General features: G+C 50.2%; 1 protein-coding gene across 1 annotated transcript in view; it reads right to left on the bottom strand.

Annotated features, from left to right (window-relative positions):
- Positions 1-486: 486 nt before the first annotated feature.
- The window catches only part of Prkn (parkin RBR E3 ubiquitin protein ligase), a 912,456-nt gene continuing 888,401 nt past the window's right edge, over positions 487-24,541 (bottom strand). The window contains 4 exon segments of the mRNA XM_090337856.1: positions 487-696; positions 2,405-2,522; positions 8,198-8,312; positions 23,804-23,833. Of these exon segments, the coding sequence (XP_090193982.1) occupies positions 584-696; positions 2,405-2,522; positions 8,198-8,312; positions 23,804-23,833 (376 nt within the window). The 3' untranslated portion in view covers positions 487-583.

Below are 24,541 nucleotides of genomic sequence, written 5' to 3'. Positions count from 1 at the left end.
AAAAAAATGTATACAAAGAATTCTCAGAGAAAAGCAAACATCTTGACAGCCACCCGGGGCTGTGTGGGATGGAATAAGAAATGACTCTCCACGCCCTGGCTGTAGCTCTGACATGCGGTGTCCATCCAGCCCAGTGTCCCCAACTGTCCCCACTGCCCAGTGACTTCCCACCCCATCCACACTCATGAGAAGCAGGAAGCGGAACTTGGGCATTCTCTTTCCAGGGCCTGATGCAGCTTTACTAAAATGGATGCAAGAGTGATGATTAGATCAAATAGAGGAGCTGCACCTGCATTCTGCTGTGCACTTCCTGAGGCGTGGATAGGCACCATTGCTGGTGACAGAACGGGTGGCAGTTTTTCCTGGATGCAATTAAAGGGATCCAGAAGCTTCTATAATTATGGGGGGTGGGTTTTAGAAAGATCTTGTCATATGTATGCGTGCATGGGTGCGGGCGTGTGCGTGTGTGTGTGTGCACGCGTGTGTGCGTGTGCGTGTGTGTGTATCTGTGTTTGGAAGAAGAAACGGATGCTGTGCCAGCGCCCCACAGGGTGGGGGCGGCGGCCGCTGCCTGCCGTGCCTGCTACACATCGAACCAGTGATCACCCATGCAGACGCGGTTCCACTCGCAGCCACAGTTCCAGCACCACTCCATCTTGCACTGGGGCTGTGGGCACTGCATGTGCATGCATCCTCCTGCAGAGACAAAGCACAGGGGTGGGCAGGCCGGGGACACTGACCACAAAGCTCTTCTAGAAAGTACGGTCTAAGCGAGCAATCTCAAGCTCCTGGGGCAGAGAGAGACTGAGGTGGGGCAACAGCACCAGAGACTGGGGAAACTGAGGTCCAGTCCCCTTCATCGAAATCCTGTTTGCAGATCGGAGTGGGGTTTAGAGACGAATTCTTGGGCGTTGTCATTCATGACGTTATTTAAGGCTAGGCAGTCCTTTGTCTTCCAATAAGCTCCGAGGTCACAGGTGGACCCCGCGGGAGAATTTCCCCAAGGAGGAAGAAAGTGGCAGAGTCTGGGGATTCTCCAGGGTCTGGTGATGGCTGATTTTGTTCTGTCTGTAGGCCTGCCTCCTCCACAGGAGCTGACAATCCCCTTATTGGGGGGCTTGGTCACCTGGGCTGCCTGGGCTCAGGCACGGTAGAGTGGACCAAGCCCCATTCTGGGAAGGCACAGACAGCGCTCTGCGTGACCGTCTCCTGGACAGGCCAGCCAGGCGGCTTCTTCACTGAGCCCTGTGTACGTTTTGGAACGTGATCCGTTACTCAAGTGTAGCAATTATCTTGTTAGCTCAATTTGTTTTTCTTGCCAAATTTCCAAGTAATTGCTTCATTATGGTTTCATTTTTATTCTTGGCTTAGGAACACTCACCAAGTGGAAATACAGATATGTAGCTATATATTAGGATAGGACATCATACACTGAAATCTGCTTGTTTAATATGTTTTGTTTGTTTGAGAGATCATAGATAATTGTATGTATAGGGAAGATAAAGGAGAAAATTTACATTTTTTTGTGGGTCCTGGGGCTTCCTAAGCACTACTTTCCCTTTTCTAGAGGTTAATTGGAGATAAGAGTCTCAGGTCCTTCTGTGCCCGGGCTGGTTTTGAACCTCAATCCTCAGATCTCAGCCTCCTGAGTAGCTAGGATTACAGGTGTGAGCCGCTGTGCCCAGCTACAATGTTTTTGTTTTTGTTTTTAATTCTCAGTTCAATGCCATCATCAACATCACAGTCATATCTTAGGATGTAAAAATATGAGGAAATCAGATACTTAAAGAAATCATGTGTCTCTAATATACAGAACCACTGAACCATGAACTAAAATGCAGAAACCTTGCTCAACATTGGTGGCTCACGCCTATAATCCCAGCTACTCAAGAGGCTGAGATCTGAAGATCATGGTTCAAAGCTAGCCTGGACAGGAAAAGTCCACAGGACTCTTACCCCCAATAAAGCGTGGAGGAAGCTGTGGGAAAGATGTGCTGAGCAGCTCTTTGGACCTGATGGGGCTGGAGGAGAATTGGGTAATACTACTCATAAATGCCTGTGGCAGTGAACAAGGCCTTTCTCTCAGCCAGCTGTGGGCTGACCTTTGACACAATGACATCTTCCCCAGGGTCTGGCTATTCCACCTGCTTCACAGACAAGGATGGGCTTTTTTCTTTTTAAAGAAATGGGGTTCGTTTTGAGTTGCTGGTTCTCAGGAGGCCCTGACTTGATGTGGAAGAGCTGAGATTCAAACTACTGGACAGTTTCTGAGGATGGTCTGCACTCATCCTTGGAGTTGTGACCCCTTCTGGCATCCCTGACTGCCCCCTCCCTCAGCCAGCACCCCCTGAAGGACAATCTAGGATAGCCTGGCGCACGCACTCTGCGTGGACCCCGAACTCACCATTTTTCTCAACAGGCACGCCGCAGCGGGGACACGGCTTGGTGGTTTTCTTGATGGTCTCCTTCGAGGCTTCTTCCCACCGAGCTTGCTCAGCGGCCCGCTCATTCACCCTGTAGACCTGGATCCCGGGGCAGAAGGAGTCAGTGTCAACTTTCCTGTCATCAGAATTGGGGTTGAAGTTGAGGCTCCTGGAACTGCTTGCCCCACCATGTGCAAAGGTGGATGTGCTTCAGGCGAGAAGCTTGGGTACCAACCGGTCTGGCAAGTACTAGACAGCTGGGACAGGCGTGGGACAGCTCGTGACGCATGTGAGACCCGCTGCTCCTGGCGCTTGGCATGTGCTTACAGGCTAGGAAAACGTGGCGGGGCCTTTCAGCGTGCAATCAGTCCTCTGTTGTTTTTACACGACTAATCAAGAATATCTAGCTAGTGGTTATCGGTGGCAAGGAGCTGAATGCCTAGGTACGTGTGCTTGTGTGTGCCTGCTCATGTGTGTGTATGTGTGTGTGCGCGCATGTGTGTATATGTGTGTGTGCATGTGTGTATGTGTGTCTGTATGTGTGTGTATGTTTGTATGTGTGTATATGTGTGTATGTGTATATGTGTGTATATGTGCGTGTATGTGTGTGCATGTGTGTGTGTGTGTGTTGAGCTCTTTTGCTCAAGGCTGCTACTCTACCACTTGACCTACAACTCTACTCCCAGACTTTTGGTGACATACAAGTATTATATTTCTCACTTTAAACTACGTGTCCTCATTGAGGACATTTCCCCCGGTCCTGGGGCTGGCACTCAGGGCCTCAGCGCTGTCCCTGAGCCTCTTCTCTTGGTGCTCAAAGCTTGTGCTCTACCACTTGAGCCACAGTGCCACTTCTGGCTTTTTCTGAGTAGTTTGTTGGAGATAAGTCTTTCTGCCTGGGCTGGCTTTGAACTGCAGTCCTCAGATCTCAGTCTTCTGAGTAGCTAGGGTTATAAGTGGAAGCCACTGGTGCCCAGCTCATTAAGAACATTTTAAGAAATAGAAACATTGAAAGAGATGACAATCACTTGTAGTTTCTCAACAGTTATAGCCACTGTCTACTATTTTTATGCCTCTCTCCAATCTTTAAACAATGCCACCTGTACCATATCCATGTAATATATTTATAGCCTAATTATATATAATTATATATATAATAAGTCCTATATATATATATATATATATATACTATAAAGCAAAGCACTAGATGCTTTTGCCTGTGATCTAGGAGGCTGAGATCTGAGGCTTGAAGTTTAAAGCCAAGTGGGTCAGGAAAGTGGGTGAAGCTCTTATTACCAATTGACCACCAAAAAGGTGGAAGTGTAATTGTGGCTCAAGGTTGAGCACTGGCCTTGAGCACAAAGGCTCAGGGATCTCACCTAAGCCCTGAGTTCAAGCCCCAGGAGCGGTACTACGGATATGCACAATGTAAACATATGAATGTATCTGTATATATACATATACTCAAGTATATGCTGTGAACATTTCTCCCCCACCCCTTGCTTACAGGTTTGTGTGTTTGAATGTGTGAGACGCAGCTTCGGTTCTCCCTGTACTGGTGTGTGAACACACCCTCACCTCCCCACTCACCCACCCACAGATTGCTCAGCTTTGGCAGGTCCTCATCAGTGCTGGCGGGCCTGGCTGACTCAGCCGTCGCTGCAGGCCCTGGTGTTGGGGCTGACAGCTGGCGCTTCTGCACTTGGCGGCGAGCTACTGCCAAAGGAGGGAGGGGCCATCCTGGGCCTCCAGAGCCGGAGAAGAGCCAGGGCAGGTCAGAGTGGACTGGGCCAGGGTGGGCAGGAGCTCCAATTCTGGGGAGGAGGCAGGCAGGGAGTCTGGGCCAGGGTTCCAGGGTCCCCTGCTGGGATGCCGCATGGGACAAGAGTGCCTCCTCCTTCTGATGCTTTGATGTCTGGAGCCTTGTGGGCCCGGAAGGGTCCCCCCCCCCCCCCCCCGCACAGCTAATTTAGTGGTAGGGGCTGCTTCCATGTGCAAAGCAACCGGTCCAAGCCTCACATCCCGAGGCCTCCTCTCTCACACCCATCCGCCCTCTTCGGCCAGGGCCAGGCACCCTCAAGTATGGGTGGGTGGGTGAGGGGTGCCAACAAAGCCTGTGCTACTGACACCGCTGTCCGCAGCACGCTTTCCTGGCTGCAGTGCCCGGCTTCTGCTTGTGAGTGGCGTCCCCTGCTGGAGGCCAGGCGAAGGACGCCATCACCTGCCACCAGCTGGCTAGGAGGCTTCCACAGAGCAGACGCCCCAGCTGCTCCCACGCCCCGAGAAGGCAGGGCTTGGGGGTCGTCAGGACCCGGCCCGGGGCTTTGCCAGTCTGTGCTCCTGTCTCCTGGGGTCACAGTGCTGTGACTCCCTGTGGCACTCTGTGACCAGGTCCTCTGGGTCACAAGTACAAACCTGCCAGCCACAGAGGGACATTCACTTTCCTCTTCATTCTTAAAACTCTGTCTGTGACATGCGATAAGGACACAGTGTGCTATCTTAATAGTTGTGCAATCATCCAATAAGGGTGTTCCATCCTGATCCCTGCCGAGCACAGATTTTCCCTCAGGGGTTTGGCGCCATCTGGTGGCCATTGCTGCCCCCAGCACCCACTGCCCGGCCCAGGAGCCAGGTGTCTCCCTGGGCTGGTGTCTCCCTGGGCTGGTGTCTCCCTGGGCTGGTGTCTCCCTGGGTGGTTGGTCCATCCCGATTTCTTCCTTGGGCACCAGAAAGGGGTCCTGGGGTGCAGTGTGTGGCATGTGGTGGGTGTGTCGGTGTGGCTCTGTGTAACATGAATTCTCATATGCATGGTGTGTGTGTGAGGTGAGTCTTGTGTGCATGCATATGACACACAGGAATACAGCCCATACGGGGCAGGTGACATGGGCGTGTGTAATGTACAGTGGGGATGTGTGTGGCAGGTGGTATAGCAGGCCTGGGGTGTGTGGATGCACGTGTGGCGGGCACATGCAGTGTGTGGCATGTATGCTGCATGTAGCATGTACACCACATGTGTGTGGTGTATGCAAATATAACATCTATGTTCCGGGATAGTGGGTTGCTGTAGAGAGGTTATCTCCTTTGTCCCTTCCCTGTCTTCTCCATGTCTGTGCATGCGCGTGCATGTGTGTTCACGCATGGGATATGTATGTGTGTTGGGACCCTCCGTGCATTGCAGCTAAGCCTGTGTGGGATCTGTGTGTGTCACATGGGTGCTTCTAGTTGCTTTTCCATCTTATCTTTTGTTTTCTCCTGTCAGAGCCTGACATTTTTAGCATTCAGCCTTGAGAACCCTGCAGACCCTCAGCCTTTCCATTTTGTAGCACTTTGCCACTTACAAAAGCTTGGCACACATTCTCATTTCATTATTTATAGCTTGGCGGATCTCGCCGGCCCATGTGGCCGGGAGGGAAAGGCGACTTGCCTGCAAGTGCAGGAAATCAAACGGATTCTTTTGATGACCTGCCTCCGGCCATTTCTCCTCCTGAGCAAACCTTCAAGGCTTTCTGTACAGGCGTAGGCTTTGGAAATGCACTGCAGAGGCTGGGGGTCCTGACCAAGGCAGGCATGTGCAGGGCAGTGCTTTAGTGGAGATCTCTCACCTCCTCTCCAGCCGTGTCCACCTCTACTCAGGCTGGGCACAGAGTTGAGGATTCAAGACAGGTGTAGGGGTGCATGGGGAGACACCCCAAATGCTTGGTGCTCCAGAGGTGCAGTGGGCCCCTCGTCCTTGGGGCAGGCTTAGCCCCTGATGCAAACCCCAGGGGTGGGGATGGTGGAAAAGGGGATCAGTTGGAGATGGGGCTGGGGGTGGGGGGACAGGCAGGGGAGGGAAGAAGCAGCACAGAGCCTGAGCTGTTATTGGCTGCAGTGGATAGATCTCCTGAGAACCATTTCCCAGGCTCTCAGCAATTTTGACATAAAGCTTGTTCAATATTTGAAAACCACTTGAAATCCAGCTTTTGAGCTTGATTTCTCTTTTTTTGGGGGGGGGGTAAAAATTCTTGCATTAATAAAAAGATGGGTTAAGTTTTGGGCCATGCAGCCTGGCTGCTGGGAAAGCTTTTGCGCCCCTGGAGACAGGGTCTTGCCTGGCTGGAGAATGCAAAATATTCACAAATGGAAAGTGCTAAGAAGGGAAGAGCCTGATGAACAGCAAGTGACCAGACGGGAACAAAACCCCTGCAAGCAAATTGCAATAAACAGAAAGTGTGCAGTGGGCTAACTAGGGTATTTTGTTAGAATTCCACGCCTGTATTGGGTGTATTCAGTGTGGTTTTGATGTAAGGATGCAATTCCATAGAAATCGAGGGTCATGCCAGGCCCTGGGGTTCATGCCTGTAATCCTAGCTACTCAGGAGGCTGAGATCTGAGGAACTCGGTTCAAAGCCAGCCTGGGCACTAAAGAACATGAGACTTACTCCAATTCACCACTAGAAGACCGGAAGTGGAGCTGCGGCTCAAGGGGCATGGTAACCTTGAGGTGAAGAGCTCAAGGACAGCACCCAGGCCAGAGGTCGAGCCCCACAAGCATCGGAAGGAAGGAAGGAAGGAAGGAAGGAAGGAAAGAAGGAAGTAAGGGAGGGAGGGAGGGAGGGAGGGAGGGAGGGAGGGAGGGAGGGAGGGAGGGAGGAAGAAAGGAGGAAAGGAAGAAAGGCGGCCAAGGCATGTCATGCATGGGTAGCTTTCACCAGTGAGTCTCCACAAATGCATTGGAAAACGCAATAGCAGTCGGGCTTGTGTTGAGTTGTGTGATCTGGAATTGGTGGGCCATCTCATCTCCCTCCAAAGCTTCCCTGCTCGGGCTCAAGGCCTCTCCTGGCCCTGTGCCCCTGGGGTAGGCGGCAATGTGGAACCTAAACCTAAACCATGGCTTTGCTGGGCCTGCAAACACCCTCCCCAGTGGCATCTGGGCTCTTTGAGCTGAGCTCTTCCCTGCCGCAGTCACTTTACAACCATTGTGGGCCCCAAGAAGAACGGGTGTCACCTCAGGCAAACTGGCCCCTCACCCGAGCAGCGCCATTTTCCTGGCATCTTAAAGAGAACAGTCAAAAGTTCAGGAGACACCACCAGGCAACCTGCTTCTGCTCTGTGCCGGCAAGAGACAACCACTTTCCTGGAACTCGTCCAGGGACAAAGACTGAGCTAATGGTCTCCCAGGTCACACTGGTGGCTCAGGGACATTTTAACTATACATTTCTTTCTCACTTCCTGTCCCTGGTTCTCCTTATCTAACCAAGGCTAAAATGTGAACCCACCAAAGTGGCTGAAGGGTTACTGGATTGCTCTCTTCTCATGGCTGCTAGGGATCAACCTCCTTTTTCTCTGCCTGCCTGCCTGCCTGCCTGCCTGCCTCCCTCCCTCCCTCCCTCCCTCCTTCCCTCCCTCCCTCCCTCTCTGTCTCTCTCTCTTCTTGTATTGGGGTTTGAACTCAGGGTCTCATGCTCCTGCTTGGCTCTTTTGCTATGACGGCTACACTACCACTTGAGCCACGCCTTCACTTCCGGTTTTTTGCTGGTTAATGGGGGATACATGTCACTTGCTTTGTCTGCCCAGCATATGGCAGTGAGTGGCTAGACTAACTGTGAGACTCCTGGAATTTGAGTTCGGGGAGAGTCTCAGCACGAGTGTCACAGGCACCTCCAAATGGCTGCAGGGAAGTGTACACCTCCAGAGGATGCCATCCTGCTCTGTAGCTGGGCTCACGGCAGGGGGGGGGGAGGGAGGTTGGGAGGGCAAGGGAAGGGGGGAGGGGGAGGAGGAAGGACACTGACCTGTGAAGCGCCTCCCAAGGCTTCAAACAGCGCGCTGCAGTCACCGTCATGGTACACGTCCTTGCAGTCCCGGCAGAAGACAAACTGCAAGGAACACAGAGAGCAGTGAGGACAGCTGCGCTTGACCACGCCAAGGCCAGCCCAGGCACAAAAGTCTGCGAGTCTCTCATCTCCAGTGAGCCACCAAAAATCCGGAAGTGGGGCTGTGGTTCAAGTGGCAGAGCTCCAGACTTGAGCTGAAGAGCTCAGGGACAGCACCTAGGCCAAGAGTTCAAGCCCCATGACCAACCCAAAGGAAAAAAAAAAAGGAATATCAATAAAAGTGCCAGCGAGCAGAGGACTAGAGATGGGGAAAGAGAGGGAGAGGGTTACTCTGATTGAGACAAAATGTGTTTTGTCACCTGAAGCACCATGGCGAAACACGATGGCACAGTGAGCACACAGGCGCACATACAAAGAATGACGGGAAAGGAAAATGGGATCGGGGCGGGTGTTAGGATGAAGGTGAGCAGAGAAGGTGAAGGAGGGTGAATGTGATGGCCCTTCATTTGCGCATAGGAAAACAGAACAATAAAACGGATAGAAGTTGTTTTAGGAGGGGGAAGAGTGAAGGAGAGTAACAAGAGGGCTAGGTTTGATTGAGACATGTTATAAGTATGCTTGGACATATCTGTAATAAAAATCTTTAAAAATGAATATATAAGGAGCTCAAGAGAACAGAACACCAAGTGATGAAATAATCCAGTTAACAAACGGGCTAAATGGGAAAGCAAATTGGATAGACAGTTCTTAAATGAATGCAAACTGCTAAAAAATAAATGAAGAAAGAATTCAACACTGTAGACTGTTAAAAACCAAAATAAATATGCCACTGACACTTCTTGTCCACTCAGAAGGACAATCCTCAAAGAAACCAGGAAAAATAGCTGCTAGTGAGAGTGAGGAGGGGAGGAGAGGAAGCCCACACACTGTTGGTGGGACTGTCTGAGGGACTGAGAAAATCAGTACCGTGGTTCCTCAGACACCAAAAAATAGAACTGCCGCATAACCTTGGGCCCAACAGACAATGAATGGATAAAGAAAATGTGGAATATGCACACAATGGTCTGTTAAAAGGAAGAATAAAGTTATGACGTTTGCAGGAAAATGTGGAGCTCAAAGCTCAAACATAGCATGACTTCATTCATGGGAATCAAGACCTAAAATGATAGTAATGAGGATATTAATAGACAGAAGTGTAAAAGAGGAACAGATAGGAAAAAAAAGAAGTGCTGGGCTGGATATGATTCAAGTACATTATACGTATGTGTGTCTGTATGTGTGTGTATGTGTATTGATGTGTGCATCAAGGTAGCACAGTGAAATTCATTAAGGCTCTCTGAAGGGGTAGGTAGGTAGAAGAGGTGGATTAAGAGTACATCATAGGGCCGGGAGTTTGGCCTAGTGGTAGAGTGCTTGCCTAGCATGCACGAAGACCCAGGTTCGATTCCTCGGTACCACATACATAGAAAAAAGCTGGAAGTGGTGCTGAGGCTCAAGTGGTAGAGCTCTAGCCTTGAGAAAGTCCAAGGACAGTGCTCAGGCCCTGAGCTCAAGCCCAGGACTGGCAAAAAAAAAAAAAAAAGAAAGAGTACATCATAGAGGGGCCGGGAGTTTGGCCTAGTGGTAGAGTGCTTGCCTAGCATGCACAAAGACCTGGGTTCCATTCCTTGGTGCCACATTCATAGACAAAAGGCCAGAAGTGGTGCTGAGGCTCAAGTGGTAGAGCTCTAGCCTTGAGAAAGTCCAAGGACAGTGCTCAGGCCCTGAGTTCCAGCCCCAGGACTGGCAAAAAAACAAAACAAAAACAAAAAAAAAGTACATCATAGAGGGTGAAGTTGATCCAAATACATTGCCCACATCTATAGAAATATCATAATGAAACATGGAACCCATTTGCACAATTAAGGTAGCCTTATAATAAAAGAGAGGAAAAGACTAACTTAACTGAATCCCTAAAGCAAAACAAAAGTATACAGATAACTCCAACTTTATGCCAAAGATTCTTGCTTTTCCTCCTAGATTTCTGAAAATGGCCTACCCAACATGTTATCCCTTACGTCTTCACCATGTGAACAGACTTCTTTCTTTTCCTAGATCCATCTTCTTTCCAACAGTCACCTAAAATTACTTTAATGTCAGGACATAACCACGCAAGCCACAACACCATGAAAGAAAATCATTTTCTAGCACAATGGCCTCTTTCCCTGACATAAACCACTACAAGGTTGCAGCTGTCACTTTAGACTTCAGGTTGAACAGCTCTTATTTGAAATGCTGGGGACAAGATATGTTTCCAACTTTTGATTTTTTTTTCAGATGATGGAAAATATGTACATACCTAATGAAATCTCTTGGGGATGGAGCCAAGTTAAAAGACGGAATTCACTTGCTACAGATCTTTTCTTCACAGTCTGTGAGTGACTTCTTACAAAAACCTGAGTGTACCTGCCCTTTGCTGTGACCTCTCACACGAGGTCAGCTGAGGAAGCTCCACTTGGCATCATGGGTATACTACTCAAAAGGCATTTTGAATGCCGGGCATGGTGGCTCACGCCCGTCATCCTAGCTACTCAGGAGGTGAGATCTGAGGATCAAGATTCAAAGCCAGCCAGGTCACAAAAGAACCTGAAACTCTTATCTTCAATTAACTCCTAGAAAACAGGAAGAGGGGCTTGGCTCAAGGGTAGAGTGGTGGCCTTGGGCTGAAGAGCTCAGGGACGGCACACAGGCTGAGTTTAAAAAAAAAAAACAGGCATTTTGGGTTTGGAGAAGGAGATGTCTAACCTATGTTATACTCTCACTTCTTATAGCAGAGACTTAGCTCAAATGTGGGATGTCAACTTTATCGGAAGGGTTATGTTAATGGGGGAAGGGGCATGCTAGGACTTCCCTACGCCGATGGCCAGGTCAACCATGGTTTAGTCTCTAAGAGTTTATTTGCTCTCAATAGCAACTGAACGGCAAATTGGGCCCTAGCATTTCCTGTCCAGGTTTTCTCTTTCTTTTCAAAATATCTCTGCTAATCTTTCTGTTTGCCTCAGCCACTAACTGGGTTCTTATATGCTCCATGAGAAGTTGGGCTCTGTGAGAAGCCGGGCTGTGTGGAGAAGCCGTGCTGTGTGGAGAAGCCGGGTGTGTGGAGAAGCCGGGTGTGTGGAGAAGCCGTGCTGTGTGGAGAAGCCGGGTGTGTGGAGAAGCCGTGCTGTGTGGAGAAGCCGTGCTGAGTGGAGAAGCCGGGTGTGTGGAGAAGCCGGGCTGTGTGGAGAAGCCGGGCTGTGTGGAGAAGCCGTGCTGTGTGGAGAAGCCGGGCTGTGTGGAGAAGCCGGGTGTGTGGAGAAGCCGTGCTGTGTGGAGAAGCCGTGCTGTGTGGAGAAGCCAGGTGTGTGGAGAAGCCGGGCTGTGTGGAAAAGCCGGGTGTGTAGAGAAGCCGGGTGTGTGGAGAAGCCGGGCTGTGTGGAGAAGCCGGGTGTGTGGAGAAGCCGGGTGTGTGGAGAAGCCGTGCTGTGTGGAGAAGCCGGGTGTGTGGAGAAGCCGGGTGTGTGGAGAAGCCGTGCTGTGTGGAGAAGCCGGGTGTGTGGAGAAGCCGGGTGTGTGGAGAAGCCGGGGTGTGTGGAGAAGCCGGGGTGTGTGGAGAAGCCGGGTGTGTGGAGAAGCCGTGCTGTGTGGAGAAGCCGGGTGTGTGGAGAAGCCGTGCTGAGTGGAGAAGCCGTGCTGTGTGGAGAAGCCGTGCTGTGTGGAGAAGCCGGGTGTGTGGAGAAGCCGGGTGTGTGGAGAAGCCGTGCTGTGTGGAGAAGCCGGGTGTGTGGAGAAGCCGGGCTGTGTGGAGAAGCCGTGCTGTGTGGAGAAGCCGGGTGTGTGGAGAAGCCGGGTGTGTGGAGAAGCCGTGCTGAGTGGAGAAGCCGTGCTGAGTGGAGAAGCCGGGTGTGTGGAGAAGCCGGGCTGTGTGGAGAAGCCGTGCTGTGTGGAGAAGCCGTGCTGTGTGGAGAAGCCGTGCTGTGTGGAGAAGCCGGGCTGTGTGGAGAAGCCGTGCTGTGTGGAGAAGCCGGGTGTGTGGAGAAGCCGTGCTGTGTGGAGAAGCCGTGCTGTGTGGAGAAGCCGTGCTGTGTGGAGAAGCCAGGTGTGTGGAGAAGCCGTGCTGTGTGGAGAAGCCGGGTGTGTGGAGAAGCCGTGCTGTGTGGAGAAGCCGGGTGTGTGGAGAAGCCGTGCTGTGTGGAGAAGCCGGGTGTGTGGAGAAGCCGTGCTGTGTGGAGAAGCCGGGTGTGTGGAGAAGCCGGGTGTGTGGAGAAGCCGTGCTGTGTGGAGAAGCCGGGTGTGTGGAGAAGCCGTGCTGTGTGGAGAAGCCGGGTGTGTGGAGAAGCCGTGCTGTGTGGAGAAGCCGGGTGTGTGGAGAAGCCGTGCTGTGTGGAGAAGCCGGGCTGTGTGGAGAAGCCGGGTGTGTGGAGAAGCCGGGTGTGTGGAGAAGCCGTGCTGTGTGGAGAAGCCGGGTGTGTGGAGAAGCCGGGTGTGTGGAGAAGCCGTGCTGTGTGGAGAAGCCGGGTGTGTGGAGAAGCCTGGTGTGTGGAGAAGCCGGGTGTGTGGAGAAGCCGGGTGTGTGGAGAAGCCGGGTGTGTGGAGAAGCCGGGTGTGTGGAGAAGCCTGGTGTGTGGAGAAGCCGGGTGTGTGGAGAAGCCGGGTGTGTGGAGAAGCCGGGCTGTGTGGAGAAGCCGGGCTGTGTGGAGAAGCCTGGTGTGTGGAGAAGCCGGGTGTGTGGAGAAGCCGGGTGTGTGGAGAAGCCGGGTGTGTGGAGAAGCCGGGCTGTGTGGAGAAGCCGGGTGTGTGGAGAAGCCGGGCTGGTGAGGCTCAGTCGTGGAGAATGCACGGGGACTTTCGAGGGAAGCAGCCTGGTCTCCCGGTGACAGGAAACATGCCTCACACCTTATTAGCCAGGATGAGCTACAGAATCAGTGTCATGGTGGCCGAGCACCCTGGAGGTGGATCAGTTTGTCAGAATAACTAGGTCTTTCCCGACTCCTTCTCGCCGGCCCTGCCAAGAGCAGACCATAAAGGAAGAACAGAGGACGAAGAGCACCTGAAACTTGAAGCCTCGCCGAGGTGGGACGGTCAGGGCCGAGGAGCCGAGGAGCCGAGGGGGCGCGGCCCAGGGCAGCCCTGAGCCGAGCCGCGCATCAATGGGCCTGCTTGATTCCAGACGTAGCGTTTGGATTTCTGTGGTGGGGTGGAGTTCCTGCACCGCCCAGTGTGGCGAGCCTGCCTCACACGGTGGACAGCTGCCAGCAGGTGCAGTTGATCTGGAAGGGGCTTTGGTTGTTGAGTCTCAGCCTTCTGAACTTGTCTTCCACAAATGCTTAGGGCTTCATTTCCCCACGTTCACACTACGGACCCCAGGGCTGCAGCACAGCGGAGGAGTGCTCAGGAATGAGGCACACAGTGCTCCTGTCTGGAACCCGTCAGGTGTGGGTGCTGCCCTACGGACATTCTGCAGACACGCTGTCCACACTCAGTGGGCAGTGGGTGTGGAGACACTGCCCTGGGAGGGCCTGGCCTGAGGAGATAAGGGGCCTGGGAGAAGCATGGGGGCTGCTGCTGGGAAGAAGGAGGAGGATGAGGAGGAGGGGGGAAGAGGTGGAGGGGGAGGAGGAGGAGGGGAGGGAGAGGAGGAAGGGGAGGGGGAGGAGGAGGAGAGGAGGAGGGGGAGGAGGAGGAGAGGAGGAGGGGGAGGGGGAGGAGGAGGAGTGCCTCTGTGGACTGTAGCGCCCATCTGAGCTCATGAGCTCAGCCTGTCCTCCCTGGGGGAGGGGGGTGGCTGCTGCCTGCACTTAGGACATACTGCCTGGCAGTACAGCAATTTGGTTATTGTTGCAATTCCTTGCAACAAATCTCTTCATATCTGTGTGTGTTCATGTGTAGGGATATGTCCATCCATAGATGTATGCTCATGTATTCAGGTATAGTGTGTGTGCGTGTGTGCATGTGTGCGTGTGTGTGCATGAAGTCACCCTGTGGCCCTATCTGTGTTGGAGCCCTGGATGACACAGCTCCTACAGAAAAAAAAATTAACTGGGTCAGTTTATCCCTGTTTTGCAAAAGAATAGACAAAGAATACTTAGTAGGTTGTAGTTCAAACCTCTTCTCATTAAAACCCCCCCCAGGAAGCCTAAAGACACATTCTGATAATCGATGTCAGGATAAAGTCAGTACTTCCTGGGGTGACTCTTCTCTTATTCTACAGTGAACAAGGGAACACGACCTCACTGCTGTGCCAAGCCCTGAGCCTCGGGCACACACCCCCATTTTCAAACAGGGGAGACTGGTGCCAAGTGGTCATGCAATCGCAGTGCTAGACGCAGCTGGCCACATGTGCCTGAGAGGAGGCGTAAAAACATTCAGACTGGTCAAAAAGCCTCAATCAAATCTCTTTCCACGAAGAGAAAGATTGCTCTGGACGCTGAGGCCATCTTCCCGCCATTCGGGTCCCCATCCATCAGTCCCTCAGCCAACACCAGCTCAGCGGACGGCCTCACTTCTGCGCTGCCAAGAGGCTCCTAAGCCAGGCATGTGCGGTTGAAGGAGAGATACGGAAACTGCAGGGGACAAAGAAACGTGAAGGCTCTAGAGAGTTCAGTGAAAGTAGACCAGGAGTATTTGTGGATCAAAACAAGCAACTTAAAAAGTTAGAAATTCACCTTCCTCCCTCGTCAACCGGGTTCTTATTATCATAGAGCCAAGGTCAGGATGTGCCATGTGTTTACAAGCAAATCTATGATGCAGGAGAAGAAACACACCCAGAAAATCACTATGGATGAGTTTCTGAAAACTCAAGACCTCCTTTGGGGCCTCAGGCGGCCCTCTGGAGAACAGGAAAAGGGGAAGCTGTCACAGGAGGTGACAGCCCTGAGTGCTGCACAGAGAGGCCTCCCACAGGGACAGCCTGCCTTGGTACTCAGTACTGACCATGCCCAGATGGAGACTAAGCATGCTTGGGCCTTTTTTTTTTTTCAGTGAAGAGGCTATTTAAATGTTTTCTTTTGTTGTTTTGCCAGTCCTGGGGCCTGAACGGAGAGCCTGAGCACTGTCCTTGGGTTCTCTCAAAGCTAAAGCTCTACCACTTGAGCCACAGCATCACTTCTGTTTTTTTTTTCTATGTATGGGGTACGGAGGAATCAAACCCAGGTCTTTGTGCCTCCTCCAGGCCACACCCCCAGGTATACAATAGGTTGCAGCCCTAGAATCAGTAGGCCACACCCCCAGGTATGCAGTAGGCCACACCTCCTGGGCTTGGATAAGCCCTTGTTTCCACCTGATGACACACATTCTAGATGTGCCCATGCTGTTATGGGATGCCTGAGTACATTTAGTTTCAGGATGAGTGAAATTTTACACATGGGCAACATGTGAAAGAGCTAGCATATTCTAGCTCATGAAAAGAATATAGAAGATATTTGTATTTAAAAAGATTAGATACAGCTTACTCTTTAAAAGACAAACATTTGAAGTCAGAGAGCCCTGCAGACAGAGACTTTTTTTTTTAAATTGCCCAGTGGTTTAGGCATTTCTTCAGTGAATGAGACACAATAACAAGATAGTAAATATTTATCATGGCTATTGTTTGCTGTCTAGCAAACACAGGCACCGGCTTTCTCATGGGTCGAAATGATTTATAATCAGTAAGATTCTATAGAAATGTGAGGTGGTGCTAAGCCCTCTGTTAATCCAAGGGATTCCAGGCCTACTGATAATGACTGTTATTTGAAATTCCAGGACCCTTTCAGAACTGAGTTTATAGATTCCCAACAAGTTTGTGAATCCTCTGGCCCCTTCCATCCTGTCCCCCAAGCTGGAATTTAAGCATTCAGGGAAAGCATGCCACTGGCAACCTCTGAGCCAGTGAACGTGCATTCCGATGGAGCAACAAGAACTGCCTGTCACATTAACTCTTCAAGATCCACATCAGTGGAGCTGTCATTTGACTGATGTGTGGGTCTCACCACGGGCACGTTCTAAAGGGAGGGAGACCCGTGCATGTTTTATCTTCAGAAGCTTGGGAGGGTAGCACGTGATCAGCTTCCAGAGCCAGCAGAACACTGAAAGTGCTCGTGATCAATGAAGTTGAAAGCCAGTTGGTACCTATAAGTAATGACCTTTAGAATAAGATTTTGATCCTTCAAGATGAATGATCTTTTTGTGAAAGCCTCCATTTCTTTGTGCTTGTTTTCTGTCGTGATTGTATAGGTTATAAAAGCAGTCTGTGTTACGTGCCACTTATTTTTCTCCTGTAGCTCTGAAGCTCAGTGTTAAAAAGCACGGGAGGGAAATCAAACACCATCTTAGGACCCCTTGCTATAGCCAAGGGAGGCATCAAAAGCGGGCTGCACATTATTTGTTCTTCTTTGGGGACAGAAAAAGCACTGTTCTTTTTGTGTGTGGCTGTCCTGAAGGGGGCAGCAGAGGCCTGTGAGCACAGCCTAGGTGGGTTAAAAATAGTGTCAGCAGGGGTTAGATGCTGGACGAGGCCTCCCCAAGTGTGCAAAACAGAGCAGAAATGGCATTAAATAATAGTGCACTAAAGGACGACTTCGAGAAGAGAGTGAAATTATATTTTCTTTCAATTATACAATCTCTTAGAATCACAGAATCTTCGGGTGGGAAGCAAATGTAAATGATGCTAAGTTCTAAACATAAACAGACCAGGACAATATTTTATAAAGTGCAATGCCCAAAAGGCTAATTTGGAGAATATCCCCAAATTCAAAGGCTGGGAATCTGTCTATGTGTCTATCTGTCTTCCTGCCTGCCTGGACACCTTTCTTTGTATTTCTCAGAGTCCATACTAATGATCCACGGACAGCTAAGGAATGCTCTCAGTTTCCCACATGGCATGGAGGCATCCATCGCCTTCCACACACAACAATGCTGATTTTAGATTTGGCGCCTTGAGAAGGCCCTGGCTTCCCTCCATTTGCGTTCTATTCCTGGGAGATGTCGAAGGGCCTCTGACCATTCTTTCCCTGACCTGGTCAGGTACCTGGGCGGGCCTAGCCAGCGCCTCAGGTGTGCAGCCTTCGTTATCTGTTGCCCCGTGGCTCAGAGCCCAGGGCTTCACAAGGAAGGAATCAGCCCCACTCCTCCTGCCTCCCACAGAACCCACGGGCAGCCCGGCCTCAGGGAGACACGAGAGAGCCGCTCCCAGTGCCGAGAGCTCTGCTGGGAATTGGATGATCCAGATGCAGCGATGGGCTCACATTGGGCGACTTCTCACCTCCACATAGCTATGCTTTTGAAACTGAAAGATTGGCTGTATATTTTTCCTTTTTGCTAACTGCTTTACTGAGACATAATTTTCATAGTCTTGGGCTTTAAAAATTGTTTATATATTTTTTTCTGAATGGCATACACACATACAAAAAGCACAGATTTGAGAGGTACAAAAAGCATATGGTATAAAAGCTTTCTCATTTCTTTCTTAGTCAGCTACAAACTTTCCCAGAGAAAAATGACTGTCACTTACTTGTGTGCTTCTTGTTGCAAATATATATATATATATGTATATGTATGTGTATATATATACATATATATATATATATATTTTGCCAGTCCTGGGGCTTGAACTCTAGGCCTGAGCACTGTCCTTGGGCTTTCTCATGACTAGAGCTCTACCACTTGAGCCATAGCACCACTTCTGGCTTTTTCTATGTGTGTGGTACTGAAGAATCAAACCCCAGTCTTCGTGCATGCTGGGCCAGCACTCTACCACCAGGCCAAACTCCTGGCCACTGTACAGAAATATTCTATGTATTCAAGCACACACACACACACACACACACACACACACACACACACACACACACACAATGTGAAGCCAAACTAGTACAAAATATCATTTGTGGTGCTCAACACGTTGGACCTGCTTTTTCTGCATCTCCCCAGCCGGCTGGGTGCCATGGCTTCTCGAGGGCATTCCCGCCCTGGCGAGCTGGGTTCACTAAACTGGCCCCACACCAGGGGGACCTGAGGACTTTGTCTGGAACATGCCAGTAGAAACAAAACTGCGGGGATGTCCTTCTCCATCTGCAGTGCATTTCCAGAAGCGCAGTAGCCCGGGCGGGTGTGTGTGTGTGTGTGTGTGTGTGTGTGTGTGTGTGTGTGTGTGTGTGTGTGTGTGTGTGACATTCTGAGCATGCCTGTGACCTGGCAGTGTCCCTCCTCTTCCCTGCGCACTGTGTTTTCAATCGTCAGTTCCTCAACTGTCCACGCTGTCCTTTCTCAGTCTGGGCAATGTACAAATGGTCGCCTCCTAGACTGTCCTATTTGTCCTGCTTGCCGAGGACGCCTTTGGTGGACTGTCAACCCACTGGAGGTCCAGGTAAGAATGAGGAAGAGGATGTGGGGGAGGGGCTGCCATCAGGCCCCGCAGCTGTGTGGTGTCCCGAGCTGTCACCTGGCAGAATTACTCCCAGAACCACCTAGCTGCCCCATGGCAGCAGTGCACCGGGGCTCCGGGGACTGGGCAGGCCCAGAGGCTGGCAGTGGTCTATTCACACCCCCTTTCTCGCTTGCTTCTTCTGAGTTTACCAGCCCTTTTGCAGGCTTTGTGACTGGTTCAAGTAGAATCTGTTCACAGGCTGAGATGCTTATAAGGATCTGAAGCTGATTTTCACTTAATTAGGGTTCAGCTATACAAACTTCTTGGACAACCTTGGTGTCTCTGAGAATTTCCTCAGACATCTTCCTTCTCCAGGCTGCTTTCCAGTCGGCATTTCTCAGGCCTGCTGGAGCAGTTGGCTCCTTCCAGAAATGGAGCACTGGTCAGAGTATCACATTCAATAGCACTTTCAAATATTGCCATTCATTAGCAGGCTCATTCAGATATCTCCATTAATTAGCGAACATGTTTGAATATGGCCATTCATTAGTCAAATGCACAGCATATGTCTTCTATAATTTTTAACTGGTCTCTAATCCTTGTGACCTTACCATTTCCAATCTGCAGCAAGGCACGCGACTCCGTAAAAATGATTACACTATGCCAGTAAAAATGTGAAATCCAAGCCATATGGCAATTTGGGTCTGATTTTTCCCAAGTGTCTGTGGGTAGCCATGCGCTCACTGGCACAGACGGAGTCTCCATCTTCCCTCAGAACACCTGGGCCTGGCTCTCTGGCAGTCTGGGCAGGGCCAGCTTTGGAATGGGGCCCAAACATGCTTGGGAGTGAGAGCTTTATCAGCACACATTTAAAGACTCTTAACTTTGGAGAGTTTAGTTCATCAACAGTTGATGGAAAATATCTATTCAATGAATAGGGGAGCCCATACCTCTAATCACAAGACTTAGGAAGCAGAGAAAGGAGGATTGAGTGTTCAAGCCCAGCCTAGGAGACATGTGAAACAATATTTATGAATCTCTTCTTCTAACTGGCAGGATTTTTTAAAATTCACTTCTGTCTCGCAGGAATGTGGAGAGCATGGTAGGTAACTCACCCCTGCCTGTAAGGGGCCTGGTATTGATGCAGGGAGCGGTAGCTTCCCGCTAGGGTATAGCTCCTGGAGTTCTGAGAATGTATTACTATCAAACCCAGCTGGATCTGTCATTAGTGTAGTAGATGCTGTATTTTATGCTGCTTTGGTCTTTCTGATTTGGGTAAGAGAAAAAAGTCTAGAATGATGTTGTGTACCTGAAATAGAAATCCTTCTAAAAGTTCTAGGAAGCTCATAACTATAAACCTAATTACTCAGGGGCCTAGTAGTAGAATACTTTCCTAGTATGCACAAAGACCCAGGTTCAGTTCCTCGGTACCACATATACAGCCTTGAGAAAGCCCAAGGGCAGTGCTTAGGACCTGAGTTCAAGCCCCAGGACTGGAGAAAAAAAAAACTAACTACCTGGGAAGATGAGATCTGAAGATCGTAGTTCAAAGCCAGCTTGGGCAGAACTGTGAGACTCTTATTAACCTCCAAGAAAATGGAAAGTGGTTCTGTGGCTCAAAGTGGTTGAGTGTGGCCTTGAGCAAAGAACCTCAGGGATAGCATTGAGGCCTTGAGTTCAAGCCCCATTACTGACCAAAAAAAAAAAAAAAAGGCTCGGGGCTGGGAGTTTGGCCTAGTGGTAGAGTGCTTGCCTAGCATGCACGAAGACCTGGGTTCAATTCCTTGGTACCACATACGGAGCAAAAAGGCAGAAATGGTGCTGTGGCTCAAGCGGTAGAGCTCTAGCCTTGAGAAAGCCCAAGGACAGTGCCCAGGCCTGAGTTCAAGCCCCAAGACTGGCAAAAAAAAGGCTCTAGTGGCTACATTGATGAATAAAAAGCAGGCACAGTTAGTTTTAATGCTGAATTAACTAATATACTTCAAGCACCATTTCCATACATCATCAACATGGAAATTATTACTGAGTTATTTTTCTTTTTGGGGGGAGGTGTGTATCAAGGATTGAACCCAGGGCCTCAAGCATGTTAGGCACTTGAATTGGTTTCTGAGGTAGAGCCTCAGTATCTCTGCCCAGGCTAGCTTTGAACTGCTGGTTTTCCTGCCTCCTCCTCTGAGAAAGTAACTCAGTGCAGCCCACCATGCTTGGCTTACTTCTACCAAACTTTTGAAATCTGGTGCACAGTTGACAGTACATTAAAATGACACATCTCGCTTGGACCGGCATCAGGCACACACTCAGAACGCGTGTGCGCCTGGCGGCTGCTGAGCCAACAACTCAGGTCTTGAAGAGTAGCTGCTCTGAGGATGTGCAATGACGAGAGCGGGAACACACGGAGCCCTTCCATGGCTCATGGCACCGACAGCAATGGTTTCGCGCTAGAGATTCACTGGAAAAGTTAGAGCTTTGGTTCTGGTTTTTCCACTCAAGTGAGCCACACAGGGACGAGAGGCAGGAACTCCTCTCAATAACTTCCCTATCGGCTCCCTGTAGCTCCCCTGAGTGCTTTGGATGCTGGAGGGTTCTCCTGATTTCAGGGTTCTCTGTCCCAGCACCTCTGTTGGACAGCAGCAGTTACCGGTATTCCAGCTCCGGGAAGGGGAGGGGAGAGCCCTGACAGGATCTTCCAGGGCTGGGGCAGTGCATGCTCCTGTGCCTGTGTTCTGGAGGTGGGTCCCAGGAAAGTCACAGCTGGGCAGCTTCATAATGTGGGGAGTCTTTCCCACCTTATCCTCTCCTGATAGGCATCTGGATCCCGGCATCAGACAATAGGGAAAGTCAGAAACAGGCAGGGAGCCATTCAGCAGAGACTCCGGCAGCCAGCGGCCCATCCAGGCTCTAAGACTCATCTGCTGGACGCCTGTTTGCACAAGATAACGCTTGCCTGGGGTTGCAAGAAGGAGAAGCCAAGTGCCTTCAGTGACCTGAAAAAATCCCCCTGTTATCACCCAGGCACACTCACAGCTGCGGGCATCTCACTACATTATAAAATAAAACCTAGACTTACCAGACGAAAGTCTTGCCACTACTGCTAAGTTTGTTTCCCACCCCCTCCCAGTTTTATTGCTTTGCTAAGGAAGTAGAAAGCTAGCTAATTAAGTGACAGCTACAGGGCAAGACCCTAGCCATTTGCAGCTGCAGAGACGAGTGGATGCAGGTGAGGGTAAAATGCATCCGCTGCCTATTTGCTAATAGCTTTCTGGTTGGGAACACAGCACATTCACGAAGCCAGGTATCAGGGAGCCGTGAGGACCCCGTGCTCGCTGTCAGGTATCTCCCCACCCCTTGGCTTGGGGCACTGACTAGTGAGGTATGGTTCTTAGAGGGATCGCTATTGATTATCTGGAAAGTGGACTGGCTCCCTCTTTCCCTTCTGGCATTGTTAGTAAGAGGTTGACATCCTATGCTGTTTTTCTTTCTTTTTTTTTAATGGTCCAGTGCCTTGGGTCATGGCAATTACAAATGGGACCTGATGGACAGTGATTTAAGATGCGACACAGACTCAAACCTCCATGAGCAAATGGTCCATGGAGAGGCCCCATGACTGTCCCGACTGTCCCAAGGAGAGATTTGGAAGTGCTCATCCCTCTGTGAGGCTCCGTCTTGCTCGCAGTGTAGAGTTGGGGTGGCTCCCCATCTCTTCAAGGTTGTCCTGTCCTTGACCCAAAGCTATGCTGACCGCCTTACCTTGTCTGCTAACTGAAATGGAGTTGTGATTTAGAAGATCACTTTGAGCCCTGGTGTGGGCATGGCGCCTCCTGCCTCTCCCTGCCAGCCACCGTTTCCATCATCCCTGCCCCCTCCAGGCTCTCGGGGCTCACTGGTGTTATGCCAGCCCAGCCCCTGTGAGGTGCTTTCTAAGGCTAGGACAGAAGGAGGGAGAGGGGGACACGGACACCCAAATAGGTGACGTCACAGCCACAAGGGGAGAATGGCCTGTCCTCAGTGGACTGGGACAGCTGGGGTCCTGAAGGGCAAATAAGATTCAGCAGGAGGACGCAGATGCTTGTTCAGCTAACTCACAAAATGGTGCTTCTAGCGGTATGCCTTCCTTTATTTGCTCCAGAGAACCTGACACCATCTTCCAAATCTAAAGACCCGAAAAGAGCACACAGTTGTAAATACTGGGGTGAAATTCCATCAGAAAGTACAAAGTCTTGAAAAAGACAAAACAAAACCGGACTGCAGCCAGGCACCGGTGGCTCACACTTGCAGTCCTGCTCAGCAGGCTGAGATCTGAGGATCACAGTTCAAATCCAGGCCAGGCAGAAAGGTCTGTGAGACTCTTATCTTCAATTAATCACCAAAAAGCTAGAAGTGAAGTCCTGGCCCAAGTGGTCGAATGCCATCCTTGAGTGAAAAAGCTAAGCAAGAATGCTGGGTCCTGAGTTCAAGCTTTAGTACTTACACACATGGAGAAAGAAATTTTACTAATTCTACTTTTCTTGGGATGTTCTGACATATGCACCAAAGGCAGGTGCATTGACTGAGCGATAACATCGCTTCTTACCATTTCCCATAGCTCTATGACTTCAACTCAAACACAAATTCATTTCTCATACACCTCACAGTGTTGTATTTTCTTATGGGCCAAGAACAACCTGTAGGCACTGTAGGAAGCAGTGACAAAAGTCCCCGAGAAGAATAAGGCACGCATTTACACCCAGCCCTACTTATGTAGTGATGTGAATAATGGGTTTTTTAAAAAAGTAGAGATTAATGCTATTAATTTTGGGCAACATGATTTTCTTTGCTGAAGGGAACTACAAGTAAGTGTCGAGAATCTACAATAAGCACAGATTTGTTGTGGGTTTGGCCCGTATTTGCTATGGGAGGAAACACAGCTGCCAGGGGCTGCAGTGGCTAGTGGGATGATAACCCCGTTACCCTGGGAACTTCGGAAACTTCCACCCCTGCTGTGGACCTGTAGCTCCACTGCTGCATGAGTTGCAGTTGTAAAATTTATAGAAGCTTGTGCTGGCTTGTCAGCTATTTTACTTACTCAAAATATACATGGGTTACTGCTAAATTTCTCCTTGGCAGAGAAGTGTCGGCTCTTTTTAATGCTTACATCACTGTGACTTGATAGGAACTTCTTATCTTATCCTTTTGAACTGAGTTCTAAGTTTTATAATATCAGTGACAACAGTTTGAGGGCAATGCCTTATATCTCCCTTCCTTCCTTCCTTCCTTCCTTCCTTCCTTCCTTCCTTCCTTCCATCCTTCCTTCCTTCTTCATTTTGTTATAAATATTCCCACAAAGAACCATTGGAGTCACAACAATCAACACAAAAATGAATTTTCTCAGCAAGGCAAAACTTACTTCTGCACAGAAGGGTGCATCACCTGCCAGAAATCTGGCAAGCAAGCACAGAGTAGGCAGTCTGCTCAGGTATTTAATCTAGGGAGAGAGGCCCACCCCTCTGCTCAGATTGGTTGAGCGCCAGTTCACAATCTGCTTGTGATTGGCTAGTTTGAATATGGCATAATGCATTCACAGAAAGTGAGTTTTGAAATCGGCTTAACAGTGCACAAGTAATCTCAAAATATGCCCACGCCCTCTGCTAGTTCTTCAATAGTCTAGGGTATGTCTAAGACAAAATCTTACATTTTACAAATCCTTTCTTATCCCAAAGCAGCACCTCTTTTCCTTAACAAGAGTGAAGCTACCAGACCGAAGTGGAAGCTTTTAAGCAGTACACAATGATAGACAGGGCAGTTTCCCTCCCTCCCTCCCTCCCTCCCTCCCTCCCTCCCTCCCTCCCTCCCTCCCTCCCTCTCTCCTTCCCTTCCTTCCCTCATGCCTTTTTTACTGGGGATTGAATTCAGGGATTCACTTGTGCATATCCCTACCCTATTTGCTCACTTTGTTTTTCAGACAG

Source organism: Megascapheus bottae, chromosome 8, assembly GCF_031878675.1.
Source record: "Megascapheus bottae isolate mThoBot1 chromosome 8, mThoBot2.hap1, whole genome shotgun sequence".
Lineage (NCBI taxonomy): Eukaryota > Metazoa > Chordata > Mammalia > Rodentia > Geomyidae > Megascapheus > Megascapheus bottae.
This window is presented reverse-complemented; position numbering and strand designations above follow the sequence as displayed.